We start from the raw sequence: 17,502 nt of genomic DNA, 5'->3' as shown, positions 1-17,502 counted from the left end.
TTTAGCTGGATGTGGAAGCATATGCCTATAATCCCAGTAGCTCAGGAGGCCGAGGCAAGAGAATCACAAGTTTGAGGTCAGCCTCAGCAACTTATTGAGATCCTACCTCAAAATAAAAGGGCTCTGGATATAGCTCAGTGATAAAGCACTGCTGGATTTAATCCCCAGTACCAAAAGAAAGAAAGAGAGCAGGGGTGGGGGGGAGGGAGGGGGAGGGAGGGAGGGAAGGAGAAAAAGAAAAGAGCTTTATTTAGAGGCTACAAGTCAAAGATCAGGTGGTTCCATCTGTTTGGCCTCTGATGAGGGCCCCCTTGACGGCATCACAGCACTGTGGATAGCATCATGGTAGGAGAAATCACTTGGTGGACAAGAAGCCAGAGATTTGGAATACAAATGAATACTAAGATGGAAGAGGAGATGTGTAGGGCAATATATATGGGAGAAGGGCACTGAGCTTCTATCCCCTCTCCTGGGAGGCCACTCTCTGGGAACTTTCACATATTTAGCTATTCAGAAACCCTCAGAACTCTGTCCTTTAGGTTTTTATAAGAAGCTTTATTACATCATGATTGATTACATCATTGGCCATTGCTTTGTCAACTCAGCCTTCAGCCCTTCTCCCTTTTCATGTTGGTTGAGTCAGGTGTAGGACTGAAAGTTCCAATTCTCTGATCACATGGTTGGTCCCACACTGAGGCTAAGAGCTTCCAGCCTCCTGTCAACTCATGAGCATACAAAAGACACTCTTCCCATTCTGGAGTTTCCAAGGATTAGGACTTTCAAGTCAGGAATGGGGTACAGACTGTGTAGTCAGCTTTATTCACTGCTGTGACTAAAATGACCCAACCAGAACAACTGTAAAGGAGGAAAAATTTATTTGAGGGATTGTGGTTTCAGAGATTTTAGTCTATAGAAGGCCAGCTCCATTCCTCAGGGCTCCAGGTGAAGCAGAACATCATGGAGGAAAAGTGTGGCAGAGGGAAGCTGGTTCACATGATGATCAGATACATACACACACACACACACACACACACACACACACACACACACACACACATATATATATCCCCAAAGCCATGCCCTACATGAACCACTTCCTCCAGCCACAGCCCACCTACCCACAGCCTAGCCACCACTCAGTTAATCCCATCAGGAATTAATTCACTGATTAAGTTGAAGATATAGCCCAATCATTTGTCCTCCAGACCTCCTTGCATTGTCTCACATGTGAGGTTTTGGGGGACACCACATCTAAACCATGACACAGATATATAAATAGATAGATAAGATAGATACGGCTTTGTACAAGTTCTGGGACTGCATTATATTTGGATCTGGATGCATGTCAAACAATTCCAAGGGACATAAGAGTCCTAAGTTACTGTGTAAAAGAGGCATCAAGTGGGAAGCTTCTTTTTACAGATTCAAGTCCTAATTGCTTGTCTCATCCCATTTTCCTCAGTTGCCCTGGACACTGGCTTTGTGTTTTTGTTTTCCTAAGTTTTTTATTACATAAATATGTACATAATTGTACATATTTATATGGCACGATGTAATGTTTCAATATTGGTATATATTATATAATAATCAAGTCAAGATAATAAGCGTATTTATTGCCTTTTTAAACATTTATCATTGCTTTGTGGTGAAAACATTCAAAATCCTCTCTTCTAGTTATTTTGAAATATATAGTCAATATATTATTGGTAACTTTGGCCTCCCTATTGTGTGCCAATTAGGAGGACTAAGTTCTGACTTATTTTTTTCTTTTTTTGATTCTCCCTTTTCGTTGTTTTGTCCCCCTTCAGTTTTCCATGTATTGACTTGGTGGCTACATGCTGAATTCTCTGCAGTAGTGCTATTTCTGTATTCATAGGGCATCTGGACTACCTTAGTATCTTCAGTTCTAGACTGACTGAGACTTTCCTACTGGAATCCTTTATGACTGGAGCATGAGAGAGAACTGAGAAGGTTTTACTAGAGGTGGGATTGCAATGAAGCTAATGAAACTTCAGCTTAGTGTTACATGTTCACATGAGACCTTATGAGATCTTGGGAATTGTAAAATGTTCTAGGTGGAGAGTGGAAACCAGGATGCATTTAGGAAGCATTCCTGTTATTCAAGAGATCTTAGAGAACTTGAATCTTTAAAGTTCTGGCACTTAATGGCGATTTTTTTCATATTCTAAATAAATACAGGTGTTCCCTACTTAAGAGACTTAAAGTAGTTCCACTTTATAGTGATGGGAAAGCAATACACAATCCATAGAAACTACTTCGGATTTTGGAATTTCATCTTTTCCCTGACTAGTTGTCTATGGTCTCTTGTTATGTTGGGCAGCCACAGCAAGCCCCTGTTCCCAGTTAACCATGCATTATGAAGACAACCACTACCCTAGAGTGTTGCTAAGCTATTGTGGGTGGCAGGTTAGGTATATGAAACACATTTCTCACTGATGATATTTTCAATTTTCTGGAGTTGTAATCTGATTATAGTCAAGGAGCATCTATATTGATATCTATATTTAATTTTGCATTCACAATTTTGTGTTTCTGTTTGACTAGAGAACCATTCAAAATGTATATGCTTCAAGCCACACAAAATCTGGTTCTACCACTGGGTTTTATTAATAAATGAGATTCTGGTATATTTCTTTTTTTATTGATTATTTAAAACATTACATAGCTCATGATATATCATCTTTCATACATTTGACTCAAATTGGGTTTTGAACTCCCATTTTCACCCCAAATACAGATTGCAGAATCACATCTGTTACATATTCACATTTTTACATAATGCCATATTAGTGACTGTTGTATTCTGCTACCTTTCCTATCCCCTACTATCCCCCCTTCCCTCCCCTCCCCTCCCATCTTCCCTCTCTACCTCCTCTGCTGTTGTTCAATTCTCTCCCTTTTTTTCCCTCCCCCTTGCCCCTCATAACCTCTTATAATTTTATGTATCATTGAAGGTCTCCTACCATTTCCATATGCTTTCCCTTCTCTCTCCCCCCATTCGTCTTTGTTTACTGTAGTCTTTTCCTCATGCTCTTCCTTCCTGTTCTGTTCTTAGTTGCTCTCTTTATATCAAAGCAGACATTTGGCATTTGTTTTTTTTTTATTGGTCACAACATTACAAAGCTCTTGACATATCATATTTCATACATTAGATTGAGCTTCGCTTAGCATAATCTGCTCTAATGCCATCCATTTCCCTGCAAATTCTATGATTTTGTCATTTCTTAGTGCTGCATAATACTCCATTGTGTATAGATGCCACATTTTTTTTATCCATTCATCTATTGAGGGGCATCTAGGTTGGTTCCACAGTCTAGCTATTGTGAATTATGCCGCTATAATCATTGATGCAGCTGTATCCCTATAGTGCACTCTTTTAAGGTCCTCAGGGAATAGTCCGAGAAGTGCGATAGCTGGGTCAAATGGTGGATCCATTCCCAGCTTTCCCAGGAATCTCCATACTGCTTTCCAAATTGGCCTCACCATTTTGCAGCCCCACCAGCAGTGTACAAGTGTACCCTTTTCCCCACATCCCCGCCAACACTTATTGTTGTTTGACTTCATAATGGATATTACCCAAAGTTCTCTACAGGTTTAATGCAATGCCAATCAAAATCCCAACGGCATTTCTTGTAGAAATAGACAAAGCAATCATGAAATTCATATGGAAAAACAAAAGACCCAGAATAGCAAAAGCAATTCTAAGCAGGAAGTGTGAATCTGGAGGTATAGTGATACCAGAGGTCAAACTGTACTACAAAGCAATAGTAACAAAAACAGCATGGTACTGGTACCAAAACAGGCAGGTGGACCAATGGTACAGAATAGAGGACACAGAGACTAATCCACAAAGTTACAACTATCTCATATTTGATAAAGGGGCTAAAAGCATGCAATGGAGGAAGGATAGCATCTTCAACAAATGGTGCTGGGAAAATTGGAAATCTATATGCAACAAAATGAAATTGAATCCCTTTCTCTCGCCATCCAAAAAAATTAACTCAAAATGGATCAGGGAGCTAGATATCAAATCAGAGACACTGCGTCTGATAGAAGAAAAAGTTGGCTACGATCTACATATTGTGGGGTCGGGCTCCAAATTCCTTAATAGGACACCCATAGCACAAGAGTTAATAACAAGAATCAACAAATGGGACTTACTTAAACTAAAAAGTTTTTTTCTCAGCAAGAGAAACAATAAAAGAGGTAAATAGAGAGCCTACATCCTGGGAACAATTTTTTACCCCCCACACCTCAGATAGAGCCCTAATATCCAGAATGTACAAAGAACTCAAAAAATTAAACAATAAGATAACAAATAACCCAATCAACAAATGGGCCAAGGACCTGAACAGACACTTCTCAGAGGAGGACATACAATCAATCAACAAGTACATGAAAAAATGCTCACCATCTCTAGCAATCAGAGAAATGCAAATCAAAACCACCCTAAGATACCATCTCACTCCAGTAAGATTGGCAGCCATTATGGTATATTTCTTTACACTTAATAAAACATAATTTCTACAAGTAAACAAACTCTTATGTAGAATCTGGAGAAGCCCCAAATCATTCTAAAAATCAATACTTTTGGTGGCTCTTTTATAAGAGAACTGGAACTTCTTGGTAGTTTATATATTTCAATATTAGTATTAGTGAATATCATAAAACTGAAACTCACATATCAACTTTAGTTAAGTCCAATTCCAATCAGCAAGCCTTTATGGAAAGCCCACTATGTGTGACAAAGGTGTTGGAGTAGGTTCTTTTCTCAAATAAATTAAATTCATTTTAAGAGTAATTGGAAATGAATTGCCTTAACAATTTTTTAATAGGTCTCTGAAATAAGAACTTGAAGATAACATGATAAATATGGTTAAATGCCAAGGAAAAACAGTGATAAATTGTTGGCACCAGTCATCTGGTATTCTCTGAAACAAACCTGTTAGTCTGCTTACTGAGAATAAAAAAATAAAAGTGTTTTTTATCCCCTTTTTTTTTCAGTGCTGGGGATACAACCTAGGGTCTCACCCCAGCCCATCCTTTATCTCTCCTTGGAGATATTTTATAGATGGTGTTTATAGGTAACCTTGGGGTAATCGTTTTTCAAACCAAAGAACCCTATATTGAATATTAGCCAAATAATGTTCATCATATCATCATTCTCTTAAAATATGGCATTTTATCAGTATCAAGTGCATACATTTGTAAAATAGCATAGGATTACTAAAAGACAAATCAATATGTAGTGTCAGATACTGGTAAATATTTGAAGAAAAGCAATGTCAGGGAAGGAGAGAGATCAGTGGTAATGGGGTGTTATTTTAGAAAGACTGACTTGGTTTTCTCATTATTCCTTGTATGTGCCTATCACTTGCTGGGGCTCCTGGCTGGAATACTTTTCTTTAGCTGTCTGCATCACTTGCTTTATCACTTTATTTGTGGCTCTGGCCACCCTTTCTACAGTAGCACCCGTCACCATTCTATCCTTTCTCCCTACTGTACAAGTTTTCTTAATCATCTGACCTTGGGAACCAAAGAGAGTCAAAGAAATTTTTTGATAAATTCTTTGCTATATGGTACCTACACAGTTACCATTTAGATTAAAGAAAAAAAAAATCTCAAACCTTTGTATGTGTTTATTTGTTCATTCATTCCGTGGGGAGAAAAAACTTAGTAATTATCTTATCACTTTATATATGAAATTCAAGAATTGAAGAGATTTTTAGAACTTTTCTTATTTGATCTGGTTATCCAAAACAGAAGCCAAATAACTGTATAGTGAGAGATGCTTGTAGTTTTCTTCATAACACATATTGCTCTGATTTGTCTGTCTTCAGGTCTCCCTTAATAAAATATCAGTAGCTAGAATGTTGTTTTATTCATTGCTCTATCCCCATCACCTGGAACAATGGCTGGCACCTAATAGATTCTCAATAAATATGTGTTGAATAGGTATATTAATATGTGAACGAATCTATTGATCTAATCTCATTCAAACTTTTTATCAAAAAATGATTATGTGGAAAAGGCATGTTACACATTTAATTTTACAAATCATAATACGGAATTACCTACACAGTTACCATTTAGATTAAAGAAAAAAAAACAAATCTCAAACCTTTGTATGTGTTTATTTGTTCATTCATTCCGTGGGGAGAAAAAACTTAGTAATTATCTCCTATGTGTCCATTCCTTTCTAAAGTATTCTAACTCAGTTTAGTTTTATAGGAAGATACAAAATCTTTCAAGTTCTGAAAAGTAGGTACCATGATACCATTTAATTATGAATACTTAATATATAGAAGGTACTTAACCATTTCTTTGACAAATAAATGAGTGACTAGGTGAAGTATACAGTAGGAACACTGTATCTAATCTAGTGGGAGATTTCCCTAAATAACATCATTGTATAAACATTCTAGTGAAAATAGTGAGTATAAACAAAATGAATGTGCTAATAGCAAATCTAAAATAACAGCTGTCACTTGAGTCCTCACTAGGTGCCAGGCACCAAGGGATAAGGTCAAAGATGAATACATGACAGCCATTGCCTCTGGTAGATCTTTGAATGATCTGAAAAGTAGGTACCATGATACCATTTAATTATGAATACTTAACTCAATATATAGAAGGTACTTAACCATTTCTTTGACAAATAAATGAGTGACTAGGTGAAGTATACAGTAGGAACACTGTATCTAATCTAGTGGGAGATTTCCCTAAGGAAGTGAATTTTAAACTAGGATCTGAAGAATGAGGAGGAATTACTCAAAAACACAAGACAGAGTGTTTTAGAGCTTAAACTCAGACTTTATCCTAAAAGCTGGAAAAGAATTTTAAGCAAAAAAGCACAACTAGTCTTGCATCTTTTATGTGGTCTGTTTTCAGTGTTGCTAGGGACAGACTGGAAGGGCAATACTGGAGCAGAGAGAATGGCTGGGAGGCTTTAATAGTAATAGATGGTAGTGACCTCCCTTGGCTCCTTGGTGGTAGAAGAAGAGAAATGTGGATACATTTGAGTGATTTTAGCAGGCAGAATAACTGACTGGGGTAAAAAAGGAAAAGGAAGCATTAAGTATGATTCCAAGATTCTACTTGAGGCAACTGAGAGGGTCCTAGGACCTTTCAGAAGACTGGAAACTCAGGGAAGAACTATCTGAAAAGAAAAGAGCACAAGATATCCTTAAGAACTAACTAGATTGAGTCTGAGCATTATAGACTTATATAATTGCTAAATTTCTTTTTAAAAAAATGTTTGGAAAGAAAGAATCAATGTTAATAGTATTGGGATGGTAGTTATATTTAATTTTTTTCTTATTAAATTTTGGTTTTCATTATTAGTATGTCATATTTTGTGAAGGAAAAATAATAAATTTATGCCGCAGTCTGGCTGGGGACAATTCAGGAGCCACTTTTCAAGCAGGAACAAACTTTATTTTTAGTGAGCCAGAACCTCAGCCCCCCCCCCCCTTGAGGCAGACTTCCAGGTCGTGTGGGCGGAGCCAAAAGAGTCCCCCAATGAGCAGCTCCATGGTCTGAAAGGACAGGGAAACAGCCCAATGAGCCTCACCACAGAGGAGCCAATCAGCTGGAAGTTTGCTGGGGCCTCAGCTGGGGGTGGCATCACTGAGCAGGCTCTGGCTCTCAACAAATTTAGAAAATTTATGTTTGCATAGGAAGTGCTATGCCAGCAAACAACAACAATAAAACCCCAAGGGCAAAAAGCTAAGACCTTTTAGATAAAATGTTGGATTATACCCAGTGAAATTAAATGATTTGTCCTGATTAGGAGACAATTGTAAAATGGGGTTGCCATTAGTATCTGGAAATTTAAGCATATCATTCAAAGATCTACCAGAGGCAATGGTGTCATGTATTCATCTTTGACCTTATCCCTTGGTGCCTGGCACCTAGTGAGGACTCAAGTGACAGCTGTTATATTAGATTTGTTATTAGCACATTCATTTTGTTTATACTCACTATTTTCACTAGAATGTTTATACAATGATGTTATTTATGTCATTTTGATTTTTAGGTAGATTGGGGTCAACTGGACTATTTAGTTGTTGACATGCCACCAGGAACGGGAGATGTACAGTTATCGGTTTCACAGAATATTCCCATTTCAGGTAAATCTAAATCTTAAAAGGTTAAAGTAATTTGTGCTTTCTTTGATGTGTTGATGTTGCCATAGAGAAAAACAAACTGCGAGACAGGCAAACATTTTTATGCTTAAAAAAGAACTTATAAATTTTCCATTAGAGATCTAAAGCATAAATTGAGTTTTTCAGATTATCAGAATGGGCATATTTAAAAAAACATAAAGACACTTTGAAAGGTGGTGATATAATTCTATGTTCCAGAAATGTAGGCACTTAAGTATATTAAAGTATAAAATATACAAACTTCACTGGTTAATAGCAGTCCAATAACTTACAGCACTGGTGTATGTGGCAGGCACTTGGTAAATATTTATTGAGCAAGTATGGAATGAGAGAAAATATTAGGAAATTTGTCTGTTTTGTAAATACAACTGTAAGAAAATTTTATATTCTTCTACTTATTTAAAGTCAAAAGAGCAATTAACAAAGTAATTTATCAAATACAAATTATTTATATATTGTAGTGGATTTTTTTATTATGTGGAATTTAAGTAGTAGTTACCCTTTGTATCAAACCTGTTTCTAAAGATTTCCCCAAATTTCACAAAGATGTAGTTGCATATATAAGTGAACTCATGGAAAAATAGTTAAAATGTCTTCACAAGTTATTTACTGATTCTCGAAGTCATTTTATTGACATTTAATTACTAAAAGCATGTAATTTAAGTTTTTGACAAGATACACTTTTATTTTAAAATGTTGATATAACCTCATTAATATGGATATTTTGAATGTTTTAATACATTGGTTACCTTAATGGAATCTGAGATGTTTTCTTTGGTGAGACAGGCTATTAAATATGAGATGGGAGTAAACTGATGTGAAAATAATTCATCCTTTTTGTAATCACTGGATGGTGCAAAAGCTCTATCTAAATGTATCATTTTTTAGAAACTACTTGAACACTTTAAAAGAGCTTTTCAGGGAGGGGTAGCGAAATGTCATCAGTTAGGAGTCTTGGTGTCATTGCATTTCTAGAAGCCATATGAGAATGAAATTTTTTATATTTGGAAAAAGACATTCTTTTAGAAAATTTATGCAGGCAGACCTGAATAAGCAAAAAGATCCTCTTTGTGAATGCTAATTAGCAGCTCTTTATATGTGTTCCATTTTGTTCCATGGGTTGGATGACAGGCTCATTATAAGAAGAAATTTTGAAGAAAAATAATAATTCCTTACTTGTGTTAAAAGTATTGTATCACAACAATAAAGGTAAATGTGTTGACAGCAATATTAGTGGCTAATAGATTTAAGTTTGAGTTTACATAGACTGTTGAATTGTTACATATTACAAGTATAGACCAGAATGATACCTAGTTGTTGCAGTAATTGCTGAAGGGAAAGGAATTAGGTTAAAGGATGAGAAATGGCCAATTATAATTATAGTCTTAAGATTTGCTCTTATCTTATTGAACTTGCCAAGAGGAGAAGGCAGAGTTTTTTTTATGGCTGGCTTTATTATTTTTCTACTTTTTTTCTTTTTTGTTTAGTTATACAGTTTACTAGTTTTTTGCTTATTTCTTTAATTTGTTTATTAGTTGTTGCCTATTTTATATTGGACAGATTCCAAGACTGACTTCTGGAAGTATGTCTTAAATGCATGCTTATATGCTCTTAGGAATCATTGATCACTCAGTTGCTTTTCCATAATGAAAATGATTAATATTCTTCAAGAAGTATTATAATTTCCTTGAAAATACATGGACTATTTTAGTATTCAAATTCTAATAGATATTACCTAAAATATTTTTTTTCTTTATTCAACTGAAGTCCTCTGAATTACTGTCTAAAGACTGTCTTAGTTTCATTTTAACTATTGGAATTAAGTGAAGATTAATTTTACCAAGAATTGAAGTCTCAGTAATTTACTTATATTAAAGTACATATTAGTCAAGGTCTTAGCAGGAAAAAAAAGAATTCATTTAATGAAGGGATTAGTTGCAGAGGTATAGGCAGCATTAAGAAAACCATCGAGAGATGGTGAAGTACCCAGGGACTAGTGACATTAGGAAGTTGTTACTGCCCCCTGCCCCCCCCCCACACACACACACACACACACACACACCCCTGAAGAGGCAAATGAGTGAACTGTGTTAGTGGAAGCTGGAGATTTCTTGGAACCCTGGGAAAGGGCTGTCTGATGAAAGCTATGGCCATTCTCAGAACTATAGCAAGGTTGGAGAGAGTAGCATGCAAGGTAGGTAATAATACTTCACCTTTTTTCCCTCCCACATTCTCTTTTTTCTGCTACTGGTACCTCTTGGTGGCAGATCCCCATTTGGAGCCAGAAGACAAGGAAACTCGGTGATACAATCCACAGAGGTCAGCTACCAGGGCACTCACTGGTCAAGAGACAGAGCGATGGAAAAATAAACCTGGGCAGAGCCTAAAGAGGGAAAAGAAGGAGGAGTACATCCAGTGGAATAACTAACATAGCTTCTCATCTTCATGGTCATCATTTCATTATAAATTAGTGACTGTGACAGATGAAATACAAAGCCAGGGGACAAGATTCCTGCCCTATAGAAGTTTTCAAGCTAATATAGACAGTACTGCACAATAATACACTCAAATTGGTAGAAAATCGATATTATCATGAGACAATATTATACGGTCATTAAACATAAAGAGAATATATACACTGTAGGTGAGCAGTGATGCAAATATATTTTGTGTAGTGAGAAGTAATAGATGAAAAAGTTGTTTTTGATAGGACAGAATTAGGGGGGAAAATGTTCTTTATAAGTAACGATTGATACAGAAATAAAACATTTGAAAATTTTTCTTATAAGAGAAGGGACAGAGACTGAGCAGCTAAGAGGGGAGCCATTATGGTCCCTGGTTTGTTCTTTCTTTTTCTTCCAGGGAATGGTAAAAGTGATATGTAACAGTTGTGATTCTGCAATCTGTATTTGGGGTAAAAATGGGAGTTCAAAACCCAATTGAGTCTAATGTATGAAAGATGATATATCATGAGCTCTGTAATGTTTTGAACAATCAATAAAAAAAAAAAAGAAAACAGTCAAGCAGTTCTTAATGTTCTAATAGTTCACAGTGTGGGTCCTATTTTGATTTCTTAACTCCTGGATAGGGAAAAGCTGCTGTGTATGGCAAAGTATTCAGCTAATTAATACCCTGAATATCTATGGGCTCCAGAAAAGCTGCCCTAACATCTGGTGTTATATTATGATAATGAGGTGATGTCCTTTCTTCCCTGTCTAAGACCTTTCCTGTCTGGGCCCTATTGATAGAAGGAAAGCCAGAGGCCCTTTTTCTACTTTCTCATTTAAATGAGATGGGATAGGAATTTTAAATTAAGCTACTGTAATATTTCATCATTGCTTAAAATGAAAGACTTTTCTGGCTTGTGAAAAGTGTTGGGCCTATTGCCGCTCTGATTGAACTACTCATCAAAAATTCTTGAGGAAAAAACCCACACATGTTCACCCTGGTATTTTCCTCTCCATCAGTAATTTACCTGGCTTAATCAATTGTCTGTTTATGATGACACTCTTTGTGAATTTGGACAGTGGTTTTGTGATGTGAAAACCTGCCCACATGAGGGATTGAGAGATCAGAAACTTATTGGTGATGTGATAAATACGTGAATGGCCAAAGGCCTCTGCTTGAAATAGTTCCTTGATTGTAATTTACTCTTTCAAAGCAAAAGGAACAATACTGTTTGCATTGAATTTTAGTGCTGTATTTTCCTTACGATTTTACAATTTATAATGAACCCATACTATAAAGCTAGAAACATGCTTGCATCTTAAAGTAGAAGACTTAAGGGGCTGAGGTTGTGGCTCAGTGGTAGAGTGCTCACCTAGCACATGGGAGACACTTTGATCTTCAGCACCACATAAAAATACATAAGTAAAATAAAAGTATTGTGTACATCTATAACTAAAAAAAAGTATTTTTAAATAGAAGACTTAAATTATAGATTTTCCTAGTGTTTTGGAATAGTAAATCTTCATTTATGTTTTCAGATTGGAACATTAAAGGAGATAGTCAATTTTGGACTTCTTTCAGGTGCACTGTCTTTCCATTGCAAATGTTGGATGCAATTATAATTAATGGATACTTGGCAAGAACTTCATGATGTAGACAGAGTTATTGTTTTATTTATCAAATTATAAAAATTCTTTTCAAAATAAATTTGCTTTGTTGTTACACAAATTATACCAACTGTTAGAAAGACTAGCAACTGTATTCCACAATTTTATCTTTTAGGTCATTCCTGGTATTTCATTCTGAAACTTTAGTCCTTGTTAGATAAAACTTTATAAAATTAAATATAACATCATTGGCTAATAAATAATATATTTCTAATCTACAGTTAAAAAGAAATAAACTCTTCAGGGCCCCTGTATTTGGCTGAACATTCTTCACAAGTAGAAATTACAGTACAATTCAAAGAAGTAGCCTGAGAATTAATAATTTCTGAACTATGACACAAAAAGGCCCAGACTTTATAAGCATCCCCTCCCGATTTCTATATTTAACTTTGAGAATTTCTTGTCTAAGCCAACCATCTATTTGAATTCCTACCAGGTGGTCCTCTATCCTGTGTTTAGATAGTGTCTGAGATCATTCAGTTTTGCTGAATTTCTGAGCATTTCCTTCATGACAAGCTAGACAGCTAAAATTCCTTAAAGGTCTTAAAGTTCAGTGAATAATATAATGGCCAATGTGTCATTGAGTTCATTTTAAAAGCTACTTTTAAATCCATCAAATATTGGAAAAAGTAAAGTCCCAAAATCTAAAAAGGTTTTGCCCTTGGATGTAGATGTTAGAAATTTATCAGAATCTGAAGCATAGCTTGAAGAATGTCTTCACATCTTAAGTACAACGTATTTGGATATTGACTAAGATCTTCCCATATAGAGTCTCAGTCTCTTTTCCTCTCTTTTATGAAATGTACCTGGTTATATAAAGTCTAGTGTAAATGAAGTAGCAGTTCTCTCTGGATCTTTTAGCAAAAAAAAAAAAAAAAAAAAAAAAAAAAAAGATGGTATAAAAAGGAATGTGTTGAGCCGGGCATGATGGTGCATGCCTGTAATCTCAGCTACAAGGGAGGCTGTTGCAGGAGGATACAAGTCGAAGCCAGCCTGGGCAATTTGGCTAGCATGTCTCAAAAGGAATGTGTTCCATTATTAAACAAGCATCCTTTAGTAGTGGCTTGCTGTAGTTGCAGGCAAGCTGAGCTATATGTGCTTCTAACAGAATTTGAAATGCAGAATAGTAAATCTTAGAGTTCAACATGAACAGACCTTCAGAAGAAGAAAAGATCTTTCTGAGTTGTAGAGACACATTTGTACAATGTGTAGGTTTCCCGAGGCGTTTTCTGATCAGCATAAGCATGGATACAAGACTAGAAAGAAACCAGGATTTTATCTTAACTTTATTGGAGGCATCAGAATAGAGAAGGGGGATGAGAATGAGATGGGGGAGGGAGAGAGAGAGAGAGAAAGGTGGAGGGAGGAAGGGGGAGAAAGACAAAGAGGGACAGAGTGAGAGAACATGTATTTGTGATAAGATCTATCTCATTCCATCCTATACTTCTGAAAAATCTGTGGAAGCTTCATTGAGCCCCAGTGTCTCCTTATTGATTGCAACCTGAGTAACCCTGGTTAAATCTTTGTAGTATCATTAATGTAAATTGGCTGGAAGCCCTTTACTTGTTGAATCTATTATATTGAAGAACCAGTCTTTATTTCTAAACAATAGATATGTATCCAGATTCCTTTGATGAACTTGAATTCTTAATTAAAGTTCTAAAGTACAACATGTTCGTATTTATCAGTAGCTCTCAAATACTGTGGTTTCTATTAATTACTGTGTTTGATAAATCTGTTTTGGCAGGAATTAATGTAATTTCTTTAATGTGATTTGTTTCTGAGGTGAGCAAAATGATTGATTCTGTTTTTTTTTTTTTTTTCTGAATACTGGGGATTTAACCGTGGGGCACTTATCTGCTGAGCCACATCCCTAACCCTTTTTATTTTTTATTTTGAGATAGGGTCTCACTAAGTTGCTTAGGGCCTTGCTAAGTTGCTGAAATTGGCATTGAACTTGTGACCCTAAATTAATAGGACACATCCCCTTTGTGACTGTAGTCAATTCTTAACTCTGTTGGAAGGTAGCATGGAGTCTACAACAGTGATTCTTCCGAGAATTATTGCTGTTGAAGTGTAGTCTGTGAATACAATTGAGGTAAATTGACTTTTAAATCATGTATTGCTTAAGCTGATACTAATATTAGTAGACTTCCTTGATCTTACAGAATATAATATTTATAATTCAGAAAGTCCAAGGAGAAAGAGGAGAGCTGAAAACTACCAAAGCCCATCTACATTATGGTTAACTTAAAAATCATAAAGTGTTTGTTATTTTTTGTGTTAAAATCAGAAGAAGTTGAGTGATTCTTCTTCTTTTTTTATGCTACTGGAATCAAACCCAGGGCCTCACACATGCTAAGCATGCACTCTACCACTGAGCTATATCCCTAGCCTCTGATTATTGTCTTTTGCTGCAAGTCTATCTCTAAAAAAAATTAAGGAGAATCAGTAGCACTAAATATTAAAAGCACTGTGAGCATTAAGAATAATAGTTAATGTTTGTTTTTAGTCTTAGTTGGTTTTGCATTGATGGGCTCAGTAGTTGTAAGATAGAATTATTCCTCCAGGTATACTTCTGAGCAGATTTTGATGTACATGTTTATGAGGTTCTAACCCTGAAGTTCTCAATCAAGCTTGGGAATTAGATTCCATCTATGCCCTGGAGACTAGAACGCATAGTTGTAGTTCCAACAGTGGTGTAATTATGATCAGCCTAACATCTGGAATAATTAGTTTTAAATGTTTAACTACTCTGAACTCTGAACCAAATCCAGATATATAGTTGTAAATTTTCCTCTTAATAGTAAAGAGAATTAACAATTAAGATAGTACTCTAAATTATTTTGTAAGATGTTTTCATATTTTTCAGAATCTACCAAGATGACCTTTCTCAGAATTTGACAGCTGATAAAAAGCAGATTACAAGTTGGGAAATATATTTAAATAATATTATTTGCTAGGACTTAGACATTTACCTTAGAAAATGGATAGAGAATTCTCAATGGGATTCTTGAGATGGGTAATCAGTCTCCCAGATAATCCCATTTATTGCAAACTGAGCATTCTTTTTTTTTTTTTTTTTTAATGCTACTACTGACATTTTTTGCTTCTGCTGACATTTTCTTATGGTCAGTACAGGGAGCACAAGTTTTCCAACATCATGAAACTGAAGTGACATCATTAGTGATGTTATAAAGGAAGAAATTTCTAGGCGTGTTCATAATGGTTCACATTTCATGAGCCATGAACAAAATTAAAATTTAATAGGAAGAAAAGCCAAGAACCATAAAGATAAAATGTAACACCAAGGTTTGGAAACCATTTTTTAAGCTAAGAGATACTAAAAAGAAAAAATTGACATAGTTCTTTTAAAGTTAAAAATTTGGAGTTAAGATGTATAAATTGATTAAGGATTAAATTTAATTTTATTGGAGGTTTGTTTATTGTTTATTTATTTATTCTAGTAAATTCTAAATGCCATTGTTGGGCAGTTTGAAATGGTTATTTACATGATGCACTACATTTTAGTGTAACGTGAAGAGATAGTGATTTATGTTGGACCAGGACAGTATGCCAAAGGCTGATTATATTGTGATCAAAGACTTAGTCACTAATTTCTATTAATGCGGTTGGTACTTCCAATGAAATGTTCACATATTTTGTGAATATTAAATGGGACATGCTGGTTTTCCTTGTCAAAAAGTTATTAATTTATGTGCTATTCAGACAGCAAAGAATCTCAGCTAAAATGAATGCTTATTTGTGATTTTGTTAGGGTTAAGTATAGAGAAAGTCAAATCACTTTAATCCCTCTCTTTAGTGTCTTATAGCTATTAAAAATAATGTCAATGAACATAATTATTATTTTTCATATTATTTTTTATAAAATAATGAAATAACACTTTAAATAGACCAATGGAAATAAATTCATTTTATAGAGGAGTTAATTGAGATGTATTGAGATTTACTGAATTTTTTGAGGTTGTATAGTACCTAATGCAGAGCTCTTGACTCTTAAGGAGTTACCAACTAAGAATTCATGCTGCAGTAATCTAGGATGGATAAGTCTGAAAATAAAAGAAAGTTGTTAAGTCACTGATCTTTTGTTAAGTGCCTATTTTGTGAAGATATTACATCATTATTTTTGTTTGATTAAAAAGATGAAAATAAACATAACTTCCCATTGTGTTAACTTGTTTTCCACTTAAACAAAATACATAAGGATAGTTATTATAAAGAAAATAGGTTTATTTAGCTCACAGTTTTAGAGACTGAAAACCTAAAATCAGGTAGTCCCATCCATTTGGTCTCTGGTAAACACCCCCTTGACTATATCACATCATGGTAGATGGCATAATGGCATGTGGGAGTAGGAATCACATAATAAGACAGGAAGTTTGAGAAATTCAAAGGGTCAGTCAGGCTCTCTTTTATAACAACTCTCTTTTGCAGGAACTAACTGGGGTCCTATGAAAATTACCTTATTTTTTCCTAAAGACAGCATCCTCAATGAAAGCCTGAGTATTTCCCACAAGGACCCATCTCTTAGTTCTGGTCCCACCTCTTAAAAGTTCTGTCACGTCAGAGTCATCACAGGGAGGACCAAACCTCTACCAAATGAATCCTTGGGGGACAAACCACATCCAAATCATAACAATCATAAAGCTATATTTTGTAATGATAGTGCAAATAGTAGACAAGAGTGTATACTAGTATATATTTAAGGAGAAAATTTAGAGGGAATAACTAAGGAGTTTCCATGTGTATAAAGAGAATGGCTCTGAGATTGAGAGGCAATACTTCTTGAAGGAGAGGGCATTTCACATTAACCTAAATGAGATTATTTTAGGGAAGTCAGGTTGAGCAAGGGTGGTTTTGAAAATGTTTATAGTTAAGTGGGAATGCTATATTATATAATCAGAGATAAAGGAGACCTTGGAGACCAGTACATGTAGTAATTTTACAGCTATGAAAACTGATACCCAGACTGCAGAAGATGGCGGCGAAGGGAGTGCATCACCCCAGTGCGCCACGTCACTGTGCAGGAGAAAGACGAGGTGAAACAGCTGAAGGCTATCTTGTTGGGAATTTCCAGTGAAATTGAGGTGCTCCAGAATCTAGTGGATGGATTTCCATCACGCGAGGTTCGGCTGCGGGGGCTTGGACGCGGGCGATTTCTCCGCACGGAGGGTCGC

General features: G+C 35.6%; 1 protein-coding gene across 1 annotated transcript in view; it reads left to right on the top strand.

Moving 5' to 3' along the window:
- The window catches only part of NUBPL (NUBP iron-sulfur cluster assembly factor, mitochondrial), a 232,470-nt gene that overhangs the window by 168,143 nt on the left and 46,825 nt on the right, over nucleotides 1-17,502 (top strand). Inside the window, exon 7 of the mRNA XM_081293295.1 lies at nucleotides 8,060-8,153. Within this exon, the coding sequence (XP_081149421.1) occupies nucleotides 8,060-8,153 (94 nt within the window). The remainder of the gene's footprint in view (nucleotides 1-8,059; nucleotides 8,154-17,502) is intronic.

Source organism: Spermophilus citellus (genome assembly GCF_964194105.1).
Source record: "Spermophilus citellus genome assembly, chromosome: 4".
Classification (NCBI taxonomy): Eukaryota; Metazoa; Chordata; class Mammalia; order Rodentia; family Sciuridae; genus Spermophilus; species Spermophilus citellus.
The sequence above is the reverse complement of the archived record's forward strand: the minus strand, read 5'-3'. Positions and strand labels throughout refer to the sequence as shown.